The following is a 26746-nucleotide window of genomic DNA, read 5'->3' as shown; positions in this document are numbered from 1 at the left end:
ACATCACTGCAGTCAAAACATTTCAATGGTCATGCCTCTCCCCGCTCAACACCCGTGGCCATGCTCCGTTTTCCCATGCCAGGAGTGCAGAGATGGGATCAGAGGCTGAGCTGAAGGGGCCCTGCGCCTCACAGCCACCAGAGAGCATCACGCTGATGCAGTGACGGCTCATGTCCAGGGTCGCTTGGTGCTCAGAGTGTGTCAGAGAGACAACGCAGGCTCTCACGCACCGGTGAGGGTGTCGAAGAGCCCTCCTTAGAGAGCCTTTGCCCCGTTGCTCCGGCCAAGACAGATGGCACGGAGCCAGGCCCAGGAAAAAGCATGAGCACCTCCCCGGGGCTCCTGAACCATAGTTTAGGATGGAGAACATACATTCTCACTAGAACCCTGGGCTCTGTGCACAATGCACGCATCAGGAAATGTGGCAAAGAAATGGCGGCGTGTGCTTTCAGACGCTCTGAGGTCGACGCGGCCGGAATGAAAGCAGGCCTCTTATCGAGACTGGGAAAATGCTCTCTCCCCTTCTGATAGCTTTGGGGTTGCTTGTTCAATTGTGAGTGAACCTTTCCAAAGCCTGGCTGGTGAACTGCGGTTTGTCTCGAGTACAATTTAATGCACAGTATTTATTTCCCCTGGAAGCTGCAGAACATTCAATTGTTGGGTCAAGCCTTTGACAACACTAAGGTCACTCTCTCTCTCTCTCTCTCTCTCTCACACACACACACACACACACAAAACAGACCAAAAAAAAAAGGAGGCACCTTTGTGGTGTCTCAAATCATTTGAAGCAGAACTCTCACACAATCCTGCAGTATGGTGCTTTCCCACTAAACCACTGGCCTATTAGATATGGGCAAGATTTGAATAGAGAAAATGATTTATAAGACACAAAAGGGCAGCTTCTACCCTATGTAAGGGCACTGTAAATCACTGTGAGTGGACAGTTCTTCAAGAAATCACTGCATAGCCGACAAGATGTAGGAATGGTTCGTTTCTTCATATGAAAGCACTATGACGCCAACTGGAGGCAACTACAAAGATAATCGAACTAACTCATACTTGATCTGATCATGCAATTTAGGCAAAATAAAGCGTCAAACGTCCTGACAGAGCTACGTGTGAAGGAAATATTGTGTTGGTTTATGTAGTGCTGTTAGTATATAATGGATATCGTTGTTGCCGTTGTCCTTGAAGGTTTGAAACATGTTTGTGTTAAACCACAAACTCCAGTGTACTTTGCTTGGATTAAAGATTCCTTTTGTCAAAGTAAATATGATTACTCTTTAAAAGACTCAGGAAATAGTTTTATTCATAAACATTTTTCATAAAAATAACAAACATCAATGTTCATTCAAAGTATTTTGTATAAACTGTCCTAGTATATACAAAATGAGTCTCCCAGAAGAGGAAGAGATTAAAAATAACTTAAGGCAAGTTTCCCATGAACATTTTCCAATCAACCAATCTGCCTAGTAAAGTACAAGTGTGATATGACTGTTGTAAGATTCTTATACTTCCATGTAAAATAACTACTGAAAAAAAATGCAGCAATGTGTGCTACCTAGTTACTCAACAGCAATGTTTAGCCTTGTGCTAGTCTAGTCTTCATCACATTACAAATTACACGAGCCATGTGAGCTAGATGATTTATAGTTCATTAATTTATATACATACATATACTGGGATCAAAGGCTAGAAATGTCAAACAGTGACACACAGGTTTTGATTGACATAACATTCGAGCGCCTGGTGTCTGACACTTGATCATGTCAGACGATGTAAACTTCTGCTTCAGCACACTCAGAGTTGTTCGCCCTTACACCTGGACTCAGAGTCCATCACATCTCTTCAAGAGGTCTAGCTTGTCTTTAACACACACAGGAAACATTGTGAGTAAGTTTATAAATAAATTTTCAATTTCATTTTCGATATCCAAATCAGAAACCATGGAAATATAGGTAAACGGTTAGAAAAATACAAATGATCATAGTCATATAAATATATTTATTTTTCCACTTACGGTGTAAGTTTGACATTGATAGGATAAATTCCTTGATAAACAACACAATTACCATTCAATAGCATAGCAACAAAAATAAAATAAACACATAAAATTAAATAACATTATAAAAAACCTTGGCACAAATGAACCACAAGTCGCGGTGTGACCAAGGTTTATGCCAACACCATGATGTAAGACGAGGTAAGTCTCACTTCTGCAGTGAGGCGTCAATTATTCGATTAGCTTATTAATAGTATTACGTGAACATAAACATGCATTTCCAAAGAAATATCAAACAGGTGGCCACGTTAGAATATAAAAGACTCAAAAGCACGAATTAAAAGACTCTTAGTTTGGAATTAAAAGACTCTTAGTTCGAAAGTGGAGATAAGTGCAATACATTCCAGCGCTGCGTTTGTACCGCAATAAAAATTCAAAAATCGAGGTCGGAGCTGTTCCGTAGTAAAAGTGCTGAACCGCATTTCAGAACACTGCACGGGCTCCGCACGCTCCCCCGACCGAACAATTTGACGATATTTTATTATTATTAAATTTTTTTTTTAATATAACCGGTTTATGCAGTTGCTGCACAGAGAGCAAGCGGCACCAAGGGTTTGGGAGGAACGACCCCCTTTCAAAATTCGGCACCCTTCAAAGCACGCTGCTATATGGACACGTGCCCTCCAACAACAGCCCAGTGGGTCCTCTCCGAGCAGGAGCTCCTAGCAAGCCGCCACGCAGCACTTGTGGTCGATAGCCTAATCAACTGTTTTTACAAAGCTCACGTCTTCCGAAATTTGACGCCGTGCACACCGAAAGCGCATTTTGCCTCGCGCGCGTCACTCAGATAGCCTCGGGCAGGGCGAACGGCCACGCGCTTATCACCTGCGGCTTCAGCTCCATCTTCTCTTTCTGCTTGAGGTGCACGCGGCCGTGCCGTTTCCTCTCGTCGCTCCGGGCGAAACGCTTGCCGCACACGTCGCAGGAAAACGGCTTCTCGCCCGTGTGAGTCCGCGTGTGGGTGGTCAAGTGGTCGCTTCGGCTGAAGCTGCGCAGACAGATGCGACACTGGAAGGGCTTGTGGCCCGTGTGGATGCGGATGTGCCTGTTGAGCTCATCCGACCTGGAGAAGCGCCTGTCGCAGTTCTCCATCGGACAGGTGAAAGGTTTCTCTTTGGCAGGTCCGGTGGATGAGGCGGCGCTCTTCTTCGCACGAGCCGGCTTTTGGGCCCGGGTGTAAGTTTGACTGAAAGATTCTGGCAGTAAAGACGAGTACAGAATGGAATCGATGGTCGAGGTGGAGTACGTTGCGTCGCACTGGCCGGATATTGGCTGGAACTCAATGTTTGGGAATATAGCTGGTTTCAAAAGGTTGTTCGACGACATATCCATAACCGGGGCGGGATAGTTGAACATGGGCGTGCTGAAACTCTGGTTGCAGGTTTCCCCAAAGCTCTGCTCCTGTTTAATGGCACCGCTTTCCACTTTGAACTCCATCTCAGGGTTGGGACACATCGGAGAAAACGAGTCCAGAAGCTCTTTCACGTCCATCTGCTGATCGGGTGGAAAATCACTCGACATTGGGAAGGTCTCTGAGCGGAAGCCCGTATCTAAGTAGCTCTCGGATTTGTTGAACGCGCTCCACTCGTAACAACTACTCTCGAATTCGTTTTTCACAACCACGGGAAACGTCGCGGCCTCGGACAGCGGCTCTGTACGCTCGGCGGAAGTTTGGGCAGGAGAGCCAAAGTCCATATGCGCTGGGACGGACTCCTGCGCCTGCGTCGGGGCCTGCGCGTCTTGGTAACTGCCGCCTTGCCGACCGGGGGAATACAGCGGAGGGGTGGCACTGCCGATCGAGCAGGCGGAGGCCCGTCCCTGGACCCCTGCGTCGCCGAAGCTGCCGCGACCGCTGTCCGCCGAGGGGGGGCTGGCGTACGGGGCACTGGCTGTGTTCTGCTGCACTTCGGAAATTGGGGTGGTTGAGATGCCGACGATCTCGGTGATCATATTGAGCAGTGTTTCCGTGCTGCAAGGAGCTCCCTGAGGGGCCTCGACGTAGAAACTGCCCGAGTAGGCTAACGAGGTGTCGTAGCTTCCTTTAGGGCCGTGACAGGCAGCGTACTGGTCCGCGTTTGTGGGCTCGCTTTTGGGAGTAACTGTTGTTTCTATTGAAAAAGAAAGAGCAGAAATGCGTCATTAGCTGCGCTACACTTTGAATAGCCTGGGCTGATTTCTCTCTCTCTCTCTCTCTCTCTCTCTCTCTCTCTCTCTCTCTCTCTCTCTCTCTCTCTCTCTCTCTCTCTCTCTTTTTTTTTTTTTTTTTTTTTTTTTTTTTTTTTTTTTTTACAGTTGGTTACATAAGAACTAGCCACGAAGATACGCAGTATGGAGACATGGGTGGACCCCAATAACTACATAAAAATAAAGCCAGAGCAAACTCTTGAAGCACTAAGAGCAATAAACTTATTCGTTTACTTATTCATTGAACCTCGTCGCAAAAAGTATCGTCTAATGCGAACTCACCGTGCTGAAACTGGGCAGGTGCTGTCCGTTCTGCATCCCTGAAGATATTCTGGTTGTCTTTCGCACCGTTAGTTTCCATCCCAATAGCGGAGCTGTTACAATTCTCAAACTGAGGGTAAAAAGAGTCTTGAGAGTTCAAATCCATATTGTTAAGCATGTTTCTGAAAACAAGATACCAGTGCCTATCAATCCAAGAATATTGGCGAGGGAGAAAATAAAACTGTTGTTGTGCTTCTGTTCTGCGAAACAGGTTCGATAAATAAGTCCGTAAAGGCTGTCGTCCGATAAAAAAGTAAATAATTCGGAATTCCCCGGTTTTTTTCCCCTTAGATCTGCGACTGCAGGTCGATGCTCTCCAGTTATCTGTTGCTGCGATTCTCACACCGACGGCTTCCCTCCCAGCCGCTTTTATACGTTTGGGCTGACCGCTCGCCCCTCCTCCCCATTCATTGTCTCCGGTGAGAGGATTCCCCGCTGCGTGTCATCTTCGTGGCCATATATGGACAGAGGATGTGACGGGCTTCCCCAAAAAAGGAGAGTTACGTTTCTGACGCTCTTGCAAGTCTTGTAAGTATATCGGAATGAGGCAGAACCATGCTCGAGCTTAGTGGATATGTTTATGAGTTAGAAATGCAGGCCGTCCAAGATTTCGCCGCTTTTTTTCACTGCGGAGTCATTTTAGCTATTAAACGCTCACTTGAACAACGTAAAAATGTTCGCGATCTTATTTGACTCGCTATTACCATTTAAATGTCCACATCAGTCGCAGTCAAATATCACTGATGGAAATAACGCGTTGATAGAGCAACACATTTGATAAGGCTGTCCTAATTTGTGCAAAGAATCGATGTCTGCGCCATTATTACAAACGTGCCGAATCAACATGTCGCAAATGGGAGGAGAACAAGAAACTATCGAAGTTGTTAAACAGTTGCTTCATAAATATCGTTCCCATTGCCAGGGAATAGTGGTCGTTCTCTGTCAACCACTATTTTCGTTTAACTATCCTAAATCAGAACAGAGGGAGAATCGAAATTCTGGACACCGTATATGAAACGCTGGCATTTGACGGACCGAGCGATCGATGTTCACACGATGACATTTAAAACAAAACCAAAAAAAAGGAATCCCTCTTGTTATGTATTTTAGCCTGCATTAAACATTAAATATAAAACACAGAGGACGTGAAAGAAGTGAAAAGAAAAAGTTAGGCAAATTCATCGCTTGCTGGTCGATTGTAAATATGCCTGCTCCAACCAGCACCTTGGAGAGCGCCACTCCAAAGGCGCTTCCAAACTGCGCTCATGGACTGGCATCAAGCGCAGTACAAGAATATCATCAAACACCATCGGTGAGCTTCAGTGGCCGGTGCGACGCAGCCGCACACGGAGTTACGCACCCGTTTAATCAATCAGCATATTCGTGAAGTGAATGAAAGTTCTTGCATTTAGACACATTTCCACGCAGGATATTAAGGACTAAAAAACATACGAATCAATCGTCAAGACTGGATGTGGCGACGCGCTGAGTGTCCTTCATACTTATTATGATAATTACACAATCGCGCTTGTCTCGAAAATGCAAATAAGTCTGACATTCTCCTGAACAAATCGTTTTCACCGCGGTAATGTGCTCTTATTCAAGGGCCCAACGTGTTGCCTCTCGCAACGGGCGGTCTCTTCCAGTCGACCTAAATCTATTAAATAGTTCATAACACCAAGACGCTGTTGTGGTAACTGCCGTGCAGCGCTCACCTCTTGCCTCTGCAAAATGCCACGCAGCTCGGTAATGGCTTTATGTAACGCTTTGCATTTATGAAGATTATTGCACTGAAGTAAATGCAATGGACGTAAAAGTGTAACGAGACGCGCGCGAGACATCACGCGTTCAGAAGACCGTTCACGGGGAAACGTCGATTGATCCGAATCGACTTTGTTTCGCAGGGGGTAAAGCAACAGATGAACCGTCAAATTACCTCTCCCCAGCCGCGCTGCGAAGCGAGTGCCACCGGTCGCTTAAAATAAACGTATGCATTTATAACTGCTTTCACAAGTGAAACGAGGGGTGTCAGTGCAGTTATAGGATCATATCAGTTTGCTGAGATGTAAATGCGGTAGGCTCCAGCGCCCGAGAGCGTAGCATCGGAGTGTCTGGCATCCACAGCCGTTCCCTTCTGGAGAGCTGTTACTTGCTACCCATCTGCTCTTTTAAATGTTTTTTTTTTTTTTTTTCCCAATGGCAGCACAGTCACCCTGACTCAGTCACCGCTAATCGCGTCCATTCAACATTTTTGTGTCTCTCTGGCTTTAGAAACACGACTGGGGTTTTAACGCAGTCGGGGTATACGCAATGCCAAGTTAAATTGGGGGGGGGGGGGGGGGGTATGCATTCATTTCTACCGACAGCAAAATACGACACGTTGACCTTATGTGTGATTGCATGTGGTAACGTCACGGTACGATACCTGCTAAACTCACACCGCTCGAGCTCTCTTCGTTAGCAGGTCCTAAAACTGTAACTTTATAACAATTAAATATTAGTTAGATAGCTAGATAAATAGATAGTCTCAAACCTTCAGGCAGGAGAACATACACAAAAGTTTCTGTTAAGCAGGTGTCTCACTTTAGAGTTTCACCTTAGCCGTGACACTACGCCCAATTTACCAGCTGCAGAGTTTGGAGACATCTCTCTGCTGTCTCAACATTCATCAATTAGGAATAGCAAAATTCGTATTTAGGTGAATGGTTACATTTTCCCTGTCAATTTGGTCAATTTAGTGCAGGTGATATAATCAACTGAGTCTGAATTTTTTTTATTTCTTTGGTGCACAGCCGCGTGCGTTTTCATGCAGGATGAAGTGAAGGGAGAAGACTTTTTGGAGCTCTGTCAGAAGAAGAGGAATCATAGCCCCCCCACCCACTCACACATCATATTCCCGCAACATGTCCCACATTACAATTCCCCTAAAGGCACCGGATGAAAACCCATCAAACCCAGGGAACAATGGCGCTACTAAGAAACCGCAAAAAAGGGATTGGGCGAGCTACCATCAGTGAAACCTTGGCCGGAAACACGACTCACTATAAATACAAGACACTCGCCTCAGCTGCCAAACTCCTTTTTTTTTCTCTCTCTCTCCCTTCTCTCTCTTTGCAATCCCCAGCCATCTCTGTCTTTCTCCACGCATGATTATATACCAGTGCTCAAGCCACTGCAAGAAAGACAGAGAAAGGAGCGGAAGCGTGGTTCTTTTGAAGGAGCGGTTTCGTCTTTCTCTCTCCTTCCTCTGCCTCTGGAGTGTGGGAGCAGGGTTAGGGAAGCCCGATACTGTGTCAAAGCCCCATTCTGCAGGGGATGCAGGTCTCGCTCGCCCACCCTTGTACCTGGGTGCCTGTCCTCGTCTCTCAGGTGGGGAGGGGCGGAAGCAGAGCTGCTCCTCCGGATCGTGACTGCAGAGGTCTAAAATCGCCTTCCCAACCTGCCCCTGCGAGCCACCTGAGTGGCATCCCCGACCCCCCCCAACTCCGTCCGCCCCACGCCCCTCGCACCCACCCCCCGTCGACTGCGCAGAGACAGAGCAGACGCCTGTCCCGGCTCCAGCTACCTGCAGATATCCAACCATCACAAACCGAGCACTCTCCATCTTGGCATGAAATAATTAATTAGTTCAGTTCGTAGACTGGCGAGGGATGGCAGCAGCTATACCAGAGTTTCTAATTGATGAGAATGTTATGGTGATGGAGCTAGCCTGTCTCAATTCACACCTCCAATAAGGATCAGCGCGCAAAACATAGTTTGCTTATTTGAAATGATCCTTCTCATGTCTGCCTCCTCCTATTGATGTCAGTGTGTATCACTCTGCACTGTGTGCTGTCGTGCATTGCAGACTTCATAACAATGGGCCCTACAATGGTAATTCAATAAATGCCTTTCAGCGAATTCACCTTTCCTGAAGCTCAACTGCAGTGAAAACGGACGAGCCTTTTCAAACAAACAGATCGCCGCTTTTTTTGAGGAAACGACTAAGAATGTGCTGCCTTTCTCTGTCTCTCTCCTCGCTAACACAAGTAACTATGGTAACAGGCCCTCTGCATGGCACTGCTGCTTCCACACACTCTCCAGAAATAAAACTGTTAGGCTAAGAGTGAACAGGTAAAGACAAAAGATCCTGGGCGCGCCTATAAATAGCCGCGGGTTTACATAATGTTTACCCGGATGGCTGAACGCGGAAGGAGGCAGGGTGAAAGAAGGGGTAAAGTTTGGGCACTAGGGGGCGGATGAGGGGCAAAGCATGTTGGGTTTGTGACCTGCAGAGGAAGCACCATTGTCCTGGAGGTCGCACTGAAGAATGCATGCATCAGGTTGGGGGGGGGGGGGGGTAGCGTGGGGTTACTGCATGGACGCATGGGCCAGAACAGGGCAAGGGAGAGAAAGCTGAAGTAAGACACAGATGGCAGGAGAGAGGAAAAACCAGGGAATGAAAGGAAGACAAGTAAAAACACCACTAAATAAATACATAAATGCACAGAGGGAGGAGAAAGAGCGGCCTGGAGCTCAGGAGAAAGAGAACGCCGAAATGACGCGTTGGACACGGTTGGTTTTTTAATGCAACGCTTGACGCTTGGAAGCCAGTGTTGGTTGGAGGCTCCCATGGGAGAGCCGCTGCAGGCTATCGTCACTGCGGCGCCTATTACATCGGCTCCGGACTTGCTGAGGTAAGGAGTGTTTATGAGCCAGAGCAAAACATTTGCGGGGGGTTGGTGTGGGTGAGAGGGGGGAGATACTCCCCAAACAGAGGGGAGGAGGCCGGTTGTAGCCACGAGGCTCCATAAGCACTGCTCTCTGCTTTCCACACGAAACCCCAGCCATGACGTCACAGCACAACAACGTGGGAGTACCGCTGAGGGCCCGATTGCTGCCCAGCAAACGCGTCAACATTTGTCTCCTTGAAAGCAGCGCTGCTGTGCTAAGAGTCATGAAGGCTGTGCAGAAGGGAAAAGTCAAATAAATATCAGTCTGAATTAAGGACTTTACACAGATTCAGCTTTAAGTGTTAAAAATAAAAATAATCTTTCCTTGTGAGCAGATTTTAACAAAACAAACTTTTTTTGTTTTAATTCTTGACCCCCCGCCCCAAAGTAAGATGAACGCACTCCCTTGAGCCAGTGTGCGTAGTCATGATGTTCCCAGGCTGGGTAACACTGCCACCCCACTAGGGCTGCGGTGCTGAACAGCAGGGCACCATGCCGCTCCAGCCCGGCAGTGCGAGGCCATCTCTTCTCCTTTCACACCTTCAGTGAAGAGAACTTCGAGCATGGGCTGCATTAATCTCTCCATCACGGAGAGAGAGGAGACAGCTCCGCTTCGCTACGCAGTGACTCACGCAGATATGGCCCAACTGGTCCGATCAAAAGAAAAAGCATACAGGCTCAGGATCTCATCAATGCGCAAATGGAGCGCCTCTGACTCACCTATTTATGCCTGCGTGCTGGTTCCTGTTACTGCTGTTTTGGCTATTATCCCACTGCTCACTGAGAAAGGGTCTTTGGAAGGGGAGAGCAATTGCGCAATAAGAGCTTTAGTCACAACGATCCGTACGAACACAGAGAGGCGTGTTTCAAACGGGAGCTTGCCGTGAGGGAGTGCAGGTTTCTGTGTGAAGGAGTGAGAGGATGGAAATTGTTAGTGTGCGTGTGTGTGTGTGTGCGCGCGTGCATTTGACACAGCGCAGGCTGAGAATGGGCATTGAACTTCTATTACTCCCCTGGCACCTTTCACAGATGTATGTTGGGGTCATTTCATACAAAAGGTCAAGAACTTCATTATCCCAGGGCTATATCAACACCCCGGCAATGATGCAATCAAAGGGGCGGGGATCAAAGGGGCGAGAAACTGACTGACGTCCGTGCCGCTGGTTTACCCGAGGACGACGCACGTGATCACTAAACCATGTATAAGCTCACCTCACACGAGTCTCCAGAGGCTGTGGTGGTGGTGGGGGACTGAAATAATCAAGCTCTTGTAAATGTAATGGCTTTCGTCAGAGAGCAGGCAAACAATGACAGAAAAACAAATGTCGGCAGCAGATAACCGAACACAGCGAAAGCGAGGTACATGTTCACGCATGTGGTGTGTGCAGGCAGCGTGCAGTAAATATCGAGTCGGGGAAACATGCAGAGCTCTCTATTTTTTGCCGTTTAAAAGCTGCAGCTTGGCTGCCAGGGAGCAGGACTATTTATAGCGCCGTAACCTTCCCGCACCGAGCGCTGCTTCTGCATCTATTCAGAACTTAAGGCGATGAAAGAAGCGATGCCTCGCTAGCTGCGCCGCGCGGGCACCGGGTCACGTGAACGCCACCGTGGACTGAAAGCGGATTGACTGAGACCTGGGAAACTTGGCGGGGAGGAGATGTTTTTCGGAGCACGGATAAGTCACCGCCTAAAAAACCTTCCCTTTTCCAGCTCTGGCTTCCATCTGCAACGACACGACCGAGTGAGAGTCAGCGAGAGTCAGCGAGAGGTATCCGCTCACCGCAGCGGCTCTCTATGGAAACTGCGCTCAGCAGAAGCAACGCGCCAGCCTTGTTCTGGCCGTGCTGCGTGACCGTGTCACGGCCTGAGCTCGGGCTGTCGCGTCCGTCGTGTCCCCTCGGCCCTCCCCGTCCTGATCTCCTACAAAGCCTTTCACCAAGATGTTGAAACATCTCGATCCTCCTTTTTGGCTGTTGGTCTTGGGGCTCAGAGCCCCTGCTGTGATATCATTTATACACACGTAGATTATCCCGATTTTAGCAAAGCTTCTAATGGGGAACACTGAAAAACACAAAGGACGTTTTACAAAGAATGTGACAAACTGAATAGCTGCTTCTGCAGGGAAGATTTTTGGCATTCATCGAAGATCTCAAACTGAAGAAAGACCTTGTAGGAAGGTACTCATTTATTGTGTAGAACACGCCTGAATTTTTAGAACAACATGACAGCACTGTATGTGTATGGTTACATTAAGTCTGTGGGGTTTTTTTTGTTTGGTTTTTTTTGAACACTTAAACCCATGGCAATTCACACCTGAGGACAAAAACTTTGTACATTAAACCGGTTTTAAAAGGGAACTTTTGCAATATGTCCAGTTTGTAGAAAGTCTGACTTATAAAATTACCTTGATGCATCATTGTAAAAATCGTCCCTAATGGTTTTTCAGCGAGTCTTCTGGATTTCCAGTGTACTGCGAGTTCACTTGACAAGATTAAAGTAGTTAAACTAGTAGTTAAACTAGTCAATAACATGACAGTTGACAAGACTAATAATGGCACGTAGAATTCTTTGAGAACACTGGACCCGCAGGTCAGTCAGTACTCCTCGGCCATTATGAGCACCACCAGAGCAGACCAGCCTGTGAAGGGGTGGCTACCCTGCCCTCGTCCAGTACTGTCATTGTACTGTTCCCAGATGTAGCCAGTGTCCTGATACTGTTTGTAAACATTATTGATGATGTTAGTCCTGAGCTCCTGATAGAGGACAATGGCCATGTCCCGGTATGGTCCCTCCTTGGTGCTGTAGTGGTGGAGCGCCCTTATTGCCAAGTAGTTGATGTTGATCCATATGGCGCCACGCCAGTAGGGGGCATCATGTTCCGTGTTGCGCTTCATGTAAAGAGGATCAGAACGGGAAAGTGAGCGCAGGCCGTAGGACGTCCACAGGCGGTTGGGGTCCCGGATATCCCGCAAGATGTGTTCCAGTCTCGGAGAGTCGGGTGTCAGTATGTGAAGCAAGAAGGGGAAGAGGCTAACGTAGCCCAGCGCATTCACGAACTGGAGCCTGGGGGCTTTGCGGACTGCGCGCACCAGCCGCGCCACTGGGAACTGGTGCCTCGGCTGTCCGGGGGGCACGAAGACCTTCTCCTGCTGAAGCTGAACGGTGTGGGTGTGGTTGCCGTAGTCGCAGAACACACGGAGGTGCTCGGACCAGTGCAGCTCACTCAGGAGGCGGTTGTCTGTGAGGGTCAGGTGGGTGCGCTCATACTCCTGGCGGGGCTCGCCAAGCAGACGCGCCACACTCGCCATGGTCCCGGATGCCAGTGCCATCCAGCAATACAGGTCCACGTGCCTCTCATCCGTGGATGGATGCGAGGCGCGCGGGTAGTCATCCAGCCCGGACGTCAAGGTCTTGGGGTTGAGGAACAGGTTGGTGTCTGTGTCCCGGCCTCGCCAGCGGTACGAGTTGGGCAGCGGCCCGGCCTGGGTGGTGTTGTACCATTCGAACCACGTCTGGAGTCTGGGGTACAGCTTGCGCAGGAAAGCCAGGGTGTCTCTAGAAGACGGCGCGTCCGGGTGGCTCTCCAGCTGCCCCACAAGCTTGTCCAGGACCAGGAAGAGAGTCGGGGGGTTGGCATTCTCGTTCCGCTGCACCATGAATTCCGAGGGAACCTTGCTGCGAGCCTCGTCACCCAGGATCTGCTCCCGCGGGATCCAGCCCTCGACGTTTATCAGGTCCAGCCAGTGAGCTACGGCCTCGCGTGTACCCTGTGGGTCCCACTTGCTAAGGAGGAGCTGGTGGAAGCCTTCGTCCCACAGGAAGCCCCGGGGAAAGAAGGAACGTGACGGCACTGCAGTGAACAAGGCACCTTCGGGATAAAGCAAGGGGTGCTCGTTGTAGGCCGACTGCACAATGGACTGGCCGAAAAAGTAGCCTATCCCCCCGAGCATGTTGCTCAGAGCAGCCTTGCCGAACTTCACCTGGCCTGGGGTGACCCTTTTGGCCTGGAGTCTGAAAGTCCTCTCAAACTTGTCGTCAAACACCGCCTTGCGTACCGCCAGCTCCTCTGTCAGCACCAATCCTGCCAGCTGGTTCGGCCGGTCGCGGAAGCTTCCGGACTCGAACAGGACCTCGATCTGGAAGGGCGTCTGGACGGTAACTTGGTGCACGATAAAGTCGCTCTCTATGCGGCTGTCCTTCTGCTGCTGCGGCTGAGGAGGGGGGTTGTACGTATCCACGGCAATGTACACCCTCTTCTCCCCGGAGGGTGGGCTGAAAACAAAGCGCGGATTCAGGCTGCTCCTCACTATGTCCGTCAACTTGTCCAGACCAGGGCTCAGCGTCTGCAAGTAATTGTAGCTGAGGAGAAAACAGATATGGCTTGTCAAAATAAAACAGGACTACCGGACTTGGTTATCCCGTATCCTGCCTCCACAGGTCTTTGAAAGATGTCCTTTTGAAAACTGCAGCTAGGCCGTTCCTGCTGGCTGTCACTAATTTATCACCCGTTTTCACTGTGCATAAACAACAACATAGAAAATTATCAAATTAATTCACTGGGCATATCTTATATATGCTGAAGTGTGGTGGGACGACATTTGCGTTAGACGACAACTCTGAGGATAATTAGTTTTGGCACGAGCATATGTGTCATGTTAAAAATGAATAAATAAACCTCACACCTAATGAGTTAGCACACAGTTCACCCAAATTATCTGACACCGCAATGCCTTCTGTGAGTGTGGAACGGATATGGAGAGTGTTACCAACTTTTTTGTAGTGTCTCTGCATATGCAGAACTTTGTGCAGGGGTGTGGTGTTAACGTCCGCTGCGTATACCTGGCGTATTTGCCGCTGGCTGCCTCCCCGGCAGTGGGTCTGCGGAACGTGATCTTGAAGTTTCCCAGTTCTTCGGAGGTGCCGGTGACGGAGCTCAGGCGTGTCCTGTCCTCCACGTGAGCGCGCAGGGAACCCTGGGTGTCTGTGGCCACGTAGAACATCAACGAGACGACGGGAGGGTAGGGGGCCGAGCTCTGGGTGGAGCCATAGGAAACGGGTGAACGTACACCAGTGTGTGAGGAAACAAACTGCATCACAGTAAAGAGAAGTATTGAAAATGCACACACATTTTATGACCATTATTCCCACAGTTTGATACTGACAAGCAGTATGTTAGCAATGACTTTAATAACTGCAGGAGAAGTCATCACAAAACACAGGCCGAGAGCGCAAACCTCTTTAGTGTTTTGTGGACAAACAAAAATAAAACAACAGCCCCCAAAAAAGACTGGAATCAGTGGCAGGTGTAAGTACCATTTCCGAAGGCTTCAGCTAAAATGCTTGAGTGAAAAGGTTTCTGTCTGGTCTGCTTACGTGCTGCTTGGCTGTGACGCGCCATGTCCAGTCGCCGCCGTGACTGCCGCCCATTCGCTTGGCAAACTCTGTGGTGAGGGTGAAGTCCCTGTCATGGATCTCCTGCACGCCAAAGCTGAGGCCGTCGTGCATCAACCAGCCGTAGCCAGGCAGGCGGTCGCTCTGCTCACACGTGTGCCGCAGACTCACGTCCCCGTCGGAAAACTGACGCATCCACATCAGACCTTTAAGGACCACAGGAAGAGAGACCCATAGGTCACTACTGCCCGAGCACTGGGCGAGCTGAGGCACACAACCCAGGCTGTATTCCGCACGGCGTGCAGGACAGTGTAAAAAAAATGAGAAAAGAAAAACTGAGCTGTAACAGTTGCCATACCTGTGACGACAGACCTTGGACTTCGTGTTTTCATTCCAAAGTACACCTGAGGACGGTAGGAGCCCCAGAACCTCTCAGGGGACACGCCAGCACTTGTGCTGTTGGTGTCTAGGACCCGCGGGGAGGGGTGCAGGGTGACCACTCTCCTGGCCAAGGACGAACGCATGTACAGCGCATAAAAGAACCAGACAAGGCTGAACACACACAAGCCGATGGACACGTTGATTAGGAACTTGCCGATGTCCATGGTCGACGTCTTCTTCTTCTTCTCCTTGCGGCCCGGGACGGACGGTTTCTCCTCCTTCCGCGGGTGAGGCACGCCATCACCCGTCACGTTCCTCTTCCTGTGCCTTCCCATACTCCTCTTGACTGGTCTTCACCTGCCGACAGAACAGTTGGTTAAGACTATAAGAAATGTACTCTGCAAACATTCCAGGATTTCGCATTTATCCCTCCCCAGGGTACAGGGTGTTGCTTATATTGTTAGCATTCACACAGCCAGCACGCAAAGGGAAAACCGTTTTTAATATGTTCTCCCATCATTTTCTTTGCAAAATTCTAGGGACATGTCCAAATGATTAGCGAAAATGATCGACGCAAAAAAATATTCAGGACCTGCACAAGTCAGCTCTACCCACTAGAGGGAGCCATGCATAATGACAATGGGGACCTACATTCCGCAGCCATTTCATTACATGCACCTTATAAATGGAGTCAGGAGGCTACCTACCTTGTATAAGCCGCTGTGAATTGTGAAACTGCCACCACCAGTGCAATTAAAAAGGAGTGGCCCAACTAGCATGTACGTTACTCTCAAAGTCTGAGTCTTCTTCTAGCTTTTGTGAAAGGCCTGTTGTTAACATATGTCTGTTGTAGCTAGTTTTTTTTTTTTTATGTACAAGTAGCCCTTATAAATTAAAAGCTAGTGGTTACGTCAACATATTGGTTATGAATTAACATGATGGGCTACTTATTAGTCGCATTTCGACTTTCCACTAAAAGCTGTTTTTTTTATAGATACGTTTTAAACCATTCTTTTATAACTCCAGACATGAAGAGCACTTTAGGAGCGTGCGTGCCATGCTCTGACACACCTGACTGAGCGCGTGAAGAGTGAAGGTCACGTGCACCTGAATGAAATCAACGGCGCGCGTGCACACACAGGTCCACTGTTTAACAACCTTCAGCGCGAGAGGATACGACGGAAAATAAATGTTAGCGCATACAAAACACACACCCCTCTGTGCGGGTTTAATTAACTACACATCACCAGAGAGGGAAGGAAAAATGTGATAAACAGGTAGGAACGCTAGCGAATGCTCCTGTAACGTTACATGCTGGCTAGGCTAAGCTAAGCTAATTTACCTCAGCACAGAGACGGTTACACACAAAGGCAGGCTATCTTAGCTTAGCTGGCTAACCGCCATTTCTCGAAGTGTATCGTTATAAAGGATCATTATAAACACATTTATTCATACAAGTCCCGCGTTCGGGCCTGGCCACATACCTAAAGTTGACGGCGTTAGCTCTAAAACTAGCCAGACGAGGAGTGAATGGATGTGGGGCAAAACCCTTCCGTAGCGAGCTAACGCTAGCTTAGGACATCATGTAGGATTTTAACTGCGCGGTTTGTACATCACATGGCCATCTTTATCCCCACACCGGCTTCACCTCGTAACGGCTTGTGCAAAAACTCTTGCGATAAATAATGACGACTTCCCCGGGTGAGTTTACCTCAGCGACGTGTCAGTGCTTGGGGGCGCATCTCCTCCTGCCTTAGCGGCTCACACCTCCGGGGCGGAGGAGGGCGCAGCATCGCTGCGAAAACGCAGAGCTCCGACCCAGCGACACGTTCAAGTTTAGGAGTACACTACTATTTTACCGGGTGTTTATCTTCAGTTATCTGTGACCGTCGGTTTTCACATCACTAACTGAGGGTTAAAAACAAACGCGATTTATCCGAGTGTTTTAGCCCAAACGGACTACAGACGCAGACCTTTAATTACATCTGGGCTTACGTGACTGTTCAACTCATAAAGCATAGATGTTAAAACATTTCAATTTTTATTCATTAGCGAAATCTTCAGCTCTTTTACGGATGACTGATGTGCGTGAACTTTCGCAATGTGTCGATAATGTTACAGGTCCGATCTTATTTTTAATCTATTAAAAGAATTACCTACGCCCAAATGAATATTGACTCCCAAGATTACCTGGACGTAACCAGCAGGGGGCGCGTGTGGGTATTATCCCGCTCCCTATACGGTCCCCAAATCACACTCAAAGCCCGTAGCGGAGATCTGCTCCTAAATTCATTCATGTGCATGATGCTTGTAGCCTACCGAAGAAAGGATGTCGTCTCAATACCGGTGTCTACTTGATTTCTTTCTTTATTTTATTTTATTTTTGGTAGACAAAATGTTTGCACGCACCCTACCCCACCGCTAGAGGACAGTACCAAAACCAGGATGCTTCAAAAGTCACTTGGGCTTAAATGTACTGTTTAATTTTCCAAATGTTATTGATTACGTTTATTGAGATCTTGGGGGGGGGGAACGCTGAATACATTGCATTTTCAGAGGTTTTGCCTTACATAAAACATAAGCACTTAAAATGCAAGCTGAAATGGCTACAATCAGGTGCAGTCAGAATGTTTCAGTATAATCCAGTTTCAATGTGTCCTAAAGTTTTTCATTTTGTATGAATACTTTGTAGACTTATGAAGGTCAAAATGAATACTGAGTACATGTGGTTCCATTGCTTAGTCACTGACCCTTTTAAAATGGAGGTCATATATAAAGGCATCTGATGGAGAATTGCTTTAAAAATTTGCACAAATGGTGGTCCCTTATTTATAAATAGCCTACTTTCACCCTTCACGTTTTTTTTCATATAATTTACAAGGGGCTTAATCAAAACAATCTGAGGATATGTATAAAGGAAAAAGTTCATTATGCCTGCCATTTTAAATAAAGATATGGATTCTTCCAGTAGTTTTCTGCTACTGGAGAAATGGTACAACTACATTTTGTTGTACTCGTATTTGAAAAGTTAACTTATAAAAACCTGAACATTAAAAAAAAAAAAAAAAAGAAAGCCAGATGAACACAATTATCCTGGTGGTACAGCAGTGTTCTCAGCATGTAAATTATAACTGCTTACCATTTAACAATTGTATACATTTATCTCTGAAATCGAGGGGGGGAGTTCGTACAAGCAGCATTATTATCTTAGATTTAGATATAGACTTCATCTGGTTATCAATTTTTGGAATAGCAACGTGTGTTCATGACAGGAGTCTTTTTACAAACCCCAAATGAACATTACACAGTGAAATCCCCAGCACTGAAATAAAAACTTTCCCATGTTCACTTCACAAATCCAGCTGAATACTCCAGTACAGTTCCATGTGAACGTTTTAATACAGATACACAGCAGATGGCGCTATGGCACAACTATTTGACGGAGCCCCTACCTGATCTTAAAATAATAGGACGTCTCTGCATTCCATGTTTGTGTGTAGTGTTGAGATATCTAAACTATTTTAAGCCACGCGTATACAGGTCTGGCATCTTTCAAACAACATCTGCTGGGTGTATGCAGTTTAACTAATAAACAAGCGTGTGAATAAGCTTGTGGTAGACTGCATTTCTTTGCCTGCACGTGTACTAAACAATAACAGTTTAATCTCCATGTATCTGTCTATGTTGTGTTTATGCGACTCCGAGGCAGAAGAGCTGTACGGATGTGCAGTATTTATAAGGATTATGATCTGTATATTGGAAAGGAATAAAAAGTGCAACGTGTAGAAATGACTCATCTATGTCTAACGTGTGCCTAGAGACAAATGTCAAATATTTGAACAACAGGTTCAGAAAGCAGAATGCTTTCTAAACACCAAAACCTAACATTGAGTAGACATCCACTAAATATTGCATAACTACATACACTGTCAGCTCTTCTATGGATTAAAGGCACAGGGCCTTCAAAAAGAGAAGGAAAAGGGCCTGGAATATTAGTGTGAAAGTTTCCCTAGAAACCAGTTATTAGTACTCGGGGTTGGGGGGGTGGATTTAACTTGGCTGTTTCTCCATGCAGTCACCATAATTAAATGCTCAAATTATTGTACCTGGTGATAACTACACATTTCAGTGCCTGCCCTCTACAAGGTAACTCACCAGAATCACTTGATAAAATTGAAGAAGGATAAATGCCTGTCTACCTGTGTAGGATTTTGAATGAGTACTCATGAACAATATATCTTTCACTAGGGTCTCAGCTTCTGAGACATGCATCAGGTTTTTTCCTGAGTGGGAGCAAGGGCTGTAATAACAATAACGACTGCTTGTGTAGCTACGGCATTTTCAGCAAGCATTGGCCTCAGCATGTGGATCGCTGCGGACGGCAGGTTATGACACTGGTTATATGGTTGTATTTGATCCTTCAAAAGGAGAATTGTGCTTTACCATCATCACTGTTGCCTGTTCTTACTGTGGTTACTGGTGTAATCAATGACATTAACGTCTGGCATACAGCACATTGGAGCAATAGAATTAACGCTGCTGAATATGTTTTTTAAAAGGTGAATACTGTGTGTTACACTTTGCTTCCCCCTGAGAATTTAGATATTTTACAATATTTTGAAGTTTTGAATGTATAAATCATTAGGGTTACATCTGTTAGGCAGAGTAAATACATTACTAAAAGAGTGCTGTTGTTAATACTGAAAAGTGGGACCATAAAAATAGCTTAAATATGAAATTGGAAATAATACAAGGGTATAAAAAAATAGTAAAATTAGTGCTTTAAAGTTATATTGATTATACCTGGTTGTTGCCTTTATATATTTGCCAAATAGTTTTAAACAGCCCCATGTCATTACCACCTGCTGTCTGGATCTGTTTAATTGCATATTTATAAACTAATTTGCAAACTTTGTCAGTTTGGGCTTCTGTTCACTCACTGGATCCATGAAACATGACTCTTACAAATTTGGCCCATGTGAAATGTTTTTACAACAGTGTGAAATGTCAATGCAGTAATCATAAAGGAAGCATGTTCCTGTGGCCTGTGGGAGAACAGAAAGATGTGCATTCTGACAGCATCCATTCAAAATCCTTAACACATGACCTTTTTCCATCTGTCATTCGCATGAGATACAGGCTTCTGAGACAGAATTGCACCGAGTCCCTAAAATAAGGCTGTGCTTTCCTGGATAACCTGAAACCTGCCAGCTGTCAGGTGGCTTGATTTTCCCTCTTAGGTCACTGGCTCCTAACACCATACCAGAAGTCGGGAAGACTTTAATGATTAGACAGCGAGCTGAATCGGGTGTGTTCAAGGAAGGAAGTCCGTGAACAAGCAGAGAAATGCTTTGTGGATTGTAAGTGACTGTCACAGATTCTGGAGCATCGCGTGCTATGATGGACACTATGACTTAAATGAAATCCTTGCTTTTGTAGCAAAGGTGTTCACACATAGGAGAATACGTTACACTTCAGGACCACTGTGATACGGAAGAAGACAAAAAAAAAGATACAGGAAAAGAGTCAACTGTTCACATACTTAAAGTAATGTATCTACCTTTGTAACTGATTAGGTACAGCTTTTTCCTGTGAGGCTCAGGAGCAAGCCTAGTTTGCGTACTAACTCGTCCAGGAACGCTAAGAAATCTGAATCACCTGTAAGATTACCCAGGTACATTATCACTGTGTCGTGGGAAATGCAGCAAACAAATCCGTTCTGCATGCAGTGTAAACTACTTGGTACTCCCAGGTCTCCATTACAGAAGTATTTTTGGCTAAAGTCACAAAGTAAATACAATATGTTTTATATGAAATTGTATCTTTTTAAAGCACTGCTTTGAAAATGTGAATCTAAGATATTTCGTAGATTACGTAATCGCATGTTGGCAAGTTGAGCTCTTGTACAACACAGAAATGCTATATCTTCCACTCTTAGCCCCTCGCCTGCCGTAAATAAATACGGGCACGTCTGCAAGTTTTTTTAAACGAAATAAATGGAATCTCTACATTAGAGCAAATTCGATTTTAACATAAAAACAACCTCTCGCAGCCAGTTTTCGTCCCTTTGTGCACGGGCCACCTCTCCTCATGAAGCGTAAAGTGTCCAAGTTGCTGCTGCATCCTCTACCTCCCTTCACGAGCAGCATCCTCTACCTCCCCTCGCGGGCAGACGGAACAGAGCCACGTGACGCTCAGTTTCTGCCTTCTACCAGTCGCTGGCACAGATCAGCAGGCAAGCAGATTGTACAGTCTCTCCTAAAAAGGATTTCTTCTTTACAACTCACGCACACGCTATATGCCGACCGAAGGGACAGCGTCTCAGGTAAACACATTCATTCTTTAACGCTGCTGTCCTTAGAGGTTCTTTTTAAGATTTTTTGGATAGGAAAAGGATTAGTCTGCTCTTTTTTCTGCTGGACGAGCGATGCGATGGTCCGTGACAGAAGAGGAATATACTGCATGGCTCTCAAGATATGTGTAATAACTTATGATAACTAACGATCGGCATCTCGCATTCATTTAACCCGCTTTAGCCTTCGGACTGGGGCACGGACAGTGGATGCATAATGGACAGAACGTGCATGCACGGTGATGTCCTTCCGAGAAAGAGACGAGAGAGGGGCGAAAGAGTTGTTTCATCTTCCTAAGTTAGTGTGATCGCTTGACTGAAATGCTGGCTGCCGAACAGCGCGTGCGGAAGAAAGCGCTGGGAGAACTGAAGGCATTTCAGCACGCGACTGATTTCAGGGCGTTAGTGCTCCAGAGATCGTGCAGTTGAATTTGTGTTGACGGAGGACACAGCAGACTTGCAGGTGAAGGATGTACAACTGCACGGGTCGTTCAGACAGATGCAACCATGCATCGCTTCGCTGCCACTGAAGAAGCCCATGTGAAAAACTACTGAGTTACAGGACGTGAGGAAAACTAATGTGGTATACATTTAGAAACTGGAGGCAGAGCTAAAGAAGTAGGCCTGCTAGCTTTCCAAATAAACAATTACAGCTGGAGGCTAAAATTAATCATTAGTCTTTTTTATCTTAAGTGTCTGACATTAATGTATCTTTCACGTTAATAAAACATTTCATTAATTCCGTCAGGGATAAATCGCTGCACGCGCACGGTAGGAAGAGTTAGGGTTTTATAACTGGAGCCAGTTGTGATATGTGCTTTGATAATGACCCGTCTGCTGTCTTACTGCCACATAAGCAGATCTCAATGCATCTGATAACTGCTGTGATCAGAGGAGAGCTTTATTCCTATGGCAAATTGTCGCACAAAGATGTTGCACAATTGTTGCACTAAGATGTTGGCAGGCTCGGAAGTCACCGAGCTTATCCATGACGCGCCGTACGGAGCCCAAAACGTCCACGCATGACGGGATTCAGCCCTCCGGGTCGAACATCTGGGAGCCTTTTACTTCATTAGAGGCGACCCTGCCCACGGCCTCAAGTCTGTAGTGTGGGTTACATGTGTCGGCGTTCGTGTGAACCCCTTTAACGCAACCATTCCTGTTAGCCGCAGTTACGTATCCTCTTCCCTTGAAGTAAAATCCCATCTTTCTTAATTTCAACATGAAACCTGCAGCCTTACTAGTGGAAATGACATCCAGACTGTTTTGAACACATTGAAACTCTAATTCCGAATGATCGCTCATTAAATAGAATTAATTTATAATCGTGAATAAAACATTCAAATTTGAATGTGAATATTGACCAGTTTACAGATGGTCGTGTCGTTGACCAGATCAAATGCTATGAAGTCCAAAAAGGCAGGGAAGTTGAATATTACCGCCGTTACCTTGACCTGTTAGCTGGTATTCCCAGACTTCTGCCATGACTGTCTATAAACGTATGAGCACATAAGCAAACAGTACCTGAATAGTTTGTTAATTAACCTCTGTTTATTATAGCAGGACATGCATGTCAGAATCTAATCCAGGTTGTCAACTATGTGAAGTGTCCTAACTATGTGGAGAAATATGCAACTGTGTTCTCCTGAGCTACATTATAAAACAAGCAGCTTAAAATACAGTGGTCTGTTTATCTTAGAATGAACCATTAACTAATTATTATTATTATTATTATTATTATTTAATTAATTACATTTTTTTTGTGCCAGGATTTAAATGTATCTTATGTATTTTCTATCTGCATGTATTTGTTCTGGATCTAAATATTTTCAGAGTTGCCATTGTCCAAAATCTTAACAGCCACATCAACTAGAAATTAAGTTTAGCTTTCGTGATTAATGTCTACATTCACAGTGGCCCAGATAGCTAGCCTGTCTACTATACCTAGGTTTTGCCAACTTTTCCATTCAAATGTAATTTTGTGCACTTCAGATGGCTAGAACAAAGTAGTTGAATGCATACATCTCTAATGCCATCAGCCATGTTTATTTTTACTGTGGTCACTGCATTACCAGTATATTTAATTTGTGTTTTGGCAAGTTTATGTCAATGGAAAAGAAAATATATTTAATATTGAGTTTTCTTTAAGATGCAAATTTTAGGTTTTGCTAAAAGATGTCCTGAAATGAAACAACATCTTCAGGTGATATTTGGAAGCTAGATGTAGGGGGGCATGAGATTTGTTTATCTAGGGTTCTCCAATAATCAGACTGAACACCAGAAAGAGAGGTCCATACACAACCCAGCCACACGGGCTTGATTTGGATATACCCACCCTCAGCCAGAGCTGAAAGAGTCATGCTAGGTCAAATACCTGAATGTACTGGAAGAATGAAACAGAAGAATGGCTAATGTAGAATAAGGCACCAGAGACGAGAGAACAGAGTGAAGCACCGCAGCAGAAATATTCAAGACTTCACAAGGGTACCCTTGCCCAACAGGAACTCTAGATATATAGAAACAGAGGTGACATCAAACAAGACACAGGTGCAGGAAATAGAAATGGGGGAGGAGTCAAGGGGGAGGGGGTGGAGCCAGAGCCAGAAGGTTCCAAAGAGGGTGGGAAGACTCCTAACACTTGTTGGCTGTCAAACCATTCAGTGTTTCTCATTCTTTGCATGCTTTTTTTCTTTTAAACTCTGCAGGTATCAGCATGAAGAGAAATACCAACTGTTGGTCTGTGGGACTCAAAAGTATGAAAAGCGTGGACAGTACGGTGTCCGTTTAACCATAACTAATAACCCTAGCATGTGGGAAAGTCAGTAAGCATGCCCAGACAAGCATGAACACTGGTGACACTGAAGACAGTGGATTATAAAAAAGGAAAGAGGACAGTAGGAAACCAAAGAGTGACCACTGAATTGTTACTAAACTGATGGTTTCATCGGCTGCTGAGTGAAGAATGCTCTCTATAGGAGGTGACGCCCTCCTACAGAGTGGAGTTCGTGGCAAAGATGTCCAAACTGGCCTTCAGCACAGCTGAGCAGGTCTTTTTTCTGTTCTCCACAAGTGAGCACGTGATGTCCAAGGGCCACTGAGGTGCCTGACATTAGTCTTTGGTGTAAAAAACCAAACCAAAAAACTTGAACCGTTATTGAGAAACCATTACCTTCTCCGTCATGGTGCTGCAAATGTGGTATGGAACTCATCTGCTCTGGATCGGGCTTTTTGTAGGCGCGATGGCAGAAGCTGGGGCCAGCCTGAAGTTCTCCGGAGCTGAGGGGCAGTGGGCGGCTTTTCCCATGTGGAACGCCTGCTGTGAGAGTGAGATGAGCTTCAGCATGAAAACCAAGAGCTCCAGCGGGCTCCTCGTATACCTGGACGACGAGGGCTTCTGCGACTTCCTTGAGCTGCTTGTGAGCGGCGGCAAGCTCCGCCTGCGTTTCTCCATCTTCTGCGCCGAGCCCGTCATGGCGCTCTCAGACGTAGAGGTCGACGACGGCGAGTGGCACGCCATCGCCATCAAGAGGAACTTCAAGAACACCACGCTCGTAGTGGACCAGGAGGTCAAGTGGGTAGAGGTTAAGTCCAAAAGGCGAGACATGACTGTCTTCAGCCACTTGTACCTAGGAGGGATACCTCCTGAACTGCGCTCCGTTGCCCTCCGGCTGACGTCGGACGTTGTGAAGGACCAGATCCCCTTTAAGGGATGGATAGCAGACTTGAAGGTCAACAACTCTGTGCCTTCCATGCTGAACAGTGGTGGGGTGGAGAGGGATCTCTGTGGCAGTGCAAACGTGTGCATGAACGGAGGGGTGTGCAGTATTGTGAACGACGAACCCACGTGTGATTGCTCAGAGACTGGCTATCAGGGAAAGGACTGCAGTGAAGGTAAGATGTGTGGCTTTGCTTTTTGTCATGTGTACTGTTTTCCTAAGACTCTTCGCATGGGTAATTATTTTATTTAAAGAGCACTTAATAACAAGATTTTAAATAATAGGACTTCAATATCGTTTATAGCTTTTACCTGCTAATAACCACAATACCCCCTTTGGGGGTAAAAATATTGTAGAAACAGGCATGCTAATTTAAGTGTTTTTTAAGAAGTGTGTAAAATCCATATTTTTGCTCTTACATTTTTCAGTACGTTAGAATATTTTTCTTATGTTGGCTACTAGTAGGTAAACTCTACACACGACTTGCACTGCAACCTAATACAATCAGTCATTTATTTTGATGTTTTGACTAGATAGATAGATAGATAGATAGATAGATAGATAGATAGATAGATAGATAGATAGATAGATAGATAGATAGATAGATAGAGGCAATATTAGAATTAATAATTCAGTAGAGACTTTTTCCACGTCTCAGAAACATTAAGGAGTATGAACATGTTTTATGTGATTTTTTTTCCCCCCATGATGCAGCATGGTCTTTGGTCTTTTTGTTTTGGGAGGATGGATGTTCAGGAAGTACCAGTTTGTCTATAAACAAAATTATAAACCAATAATCACCCTTCATGCTATTGGATCTTTAAAAGGTTTCATCATTGTTTATAACCCTGACCTAATTAACTGTTCCTGGAAGACCTCATTAGTTAAACATGTGGGTGTGCAGCAGTTACTCTATTTGAGTCATTTAGGATTTGTTGACCTATGACGTTACCCTACCTGTTTTGTGGGCGGGTGTTTCCTGTGCCTTTATTTAGTGGGCTCATGCTTTCTGACTTGCCTCCTGATCAGAATTGTGGAACGTCTCCTGCCAGTAGGAAAACATTACACTACTAATTCAGAATATTTTTTCTGGTATCTACACGTATTCACAGACGGAAGACTGGTTTAAATATTTTTTTTTGGTAAACCAAGTGTGCAGATTGACAATTTCTTTGCATTTTTTTTGCAAGATTTTTTCGCAAATACTAAAAAATAAATGTACTGATACACTTTCTGGTGTTTAAGTGGGAAGTATTCATTAGGCTAAATCATTTGTGAACAGTCATTGATGTATTTGTGTGTGTGTGTGTGTGTGTGTGTTGTGTGTTATGTATGTATGTATGTATGTATGTATGTATGTATATGTATGTGTATATATATGTATATATATATATATATATATATATATATATATATATATATATATATATATATATATATATATATATATATATATATATATAGTGTGTATACAGTGTATATGCGCAGTATACGCACACAGTATATGCACACACTACACACACACACACACACACACACACACAGAGAGAGAGAGAGAGAGAGAGAGAGAGAGAGTTTCTTGGTTATTATACATCAGCAATAATTTAATTTAATCATCAATAATAAT

At 45.7% G+C, this 26746-nt stretch overlaps 3 protein-coding genes across 27 annotated transcripts in view; 1 reads left to right on the top strand and 2 right to left on the bottom strand.

Annotated features, from left to right (window-relative positions):
* LOC113578995 (neurexin-1a-like) overlaps positions 1-26746 on the top strand; it is a 297820-nt gene that overhangs the window by 38277 nt on the left and 232797 nt on the right. For 14 of the 22 annotated variants that reach the window (XR_014123871.1, XM_081714735.1, XM_027012594.3 and 11 more), the window contains exons 1-2: positions 21282-21376; positions 24109-25294. Coding sequence is in view for 21 of the 22 variants with exons in the window: in XM_081714735.1 (XP_081570861.1) it covers positions 24583-25294 (712 nt within the window). In the remaining variant the exon portion in view is untranslated. Of the gene's footprint in view, positions 1-21281; positions 21377-24108; positions 25295-26746 lie in introns of those variants that run through there. The other 8 variants (XM_081714756.1, XM_081714754.1, XM_081714755.1 and 5 more) reach the window with 1 other exon arrangement.
* LOC113578993 (uncharacterized) lies at positions 1283-5117 on the bottom strand. The gene is made up of 2 exons (XM_027012576.3): positions 4529-5117; positions 1283-4170 (listed from the first exon to the last, which is right to left on the bottom strand). The coding sequence occupies exons 1-2, from the start codon at positions 4683-4685 to the stop codon at positions 2846-2848; spliced, it is 1482 nt and encodes a 493-aa protein (XP_026868377.1). The 5' UTR covers positions 4686-5117; the 3' UTR covers positions 1283-2845.
* mogs (mannosyl-oligosaccharide glucosidase) lies at positions 11435-16887 on the bottom strand. 4 transcript variants are annotated; one of them, XM_081714725.1, is made up of 5 exons: positions 16763-16887; positions 15029-15408; positions 14653-14876; positions 14119-14366; positions 11435-13638 (listed from the first exon to the last, which is right to left on the bottom strand). In XM_081714725.1, exons 2-5 carry the CDS (start codon positions 15384-15386, stop codon positions 11874-11876), a joined length of 2595 nt encoding a protein of 864 aa, XP_081570851.1. In that variant the 5' UTR covers positions 15387-15408; positions 16763-16887; the 3' UTR covers positions 11435-11873. The 4 variants fall into 4 exon arrangements, with proteins under 4 accessions (XP_081570851.1, XP_026868411.3, XP_081570852.1 ...); XM_027012610.3 differs by having other exon boundaries at positions 14119-14312; XM_081714726.1 differs by lacking the exon at positions 16763-16887 and adding an exon at positions 16536-16756.

The sequence above is a fragment of the Electrophorus electricus genome, chromosome 5, assembly GCF_041902795.1.
Source record: "Electrophorus electricus isolate QZ-2024a chromosome 5, ASM4190279v1, whole genome shotgun sequence".
NCBI lineage: Eukaryota > Metazoa > Chordata > Actinopteri > Gymnotiformes > Gymnotidae > Electrophorus > Electrophorus electricus.
The sequence above is the reverse complement of the archived record's forward strand: the minus strand, read 5'-3'. Positions and strand labels throughout refer to the sequence as shown.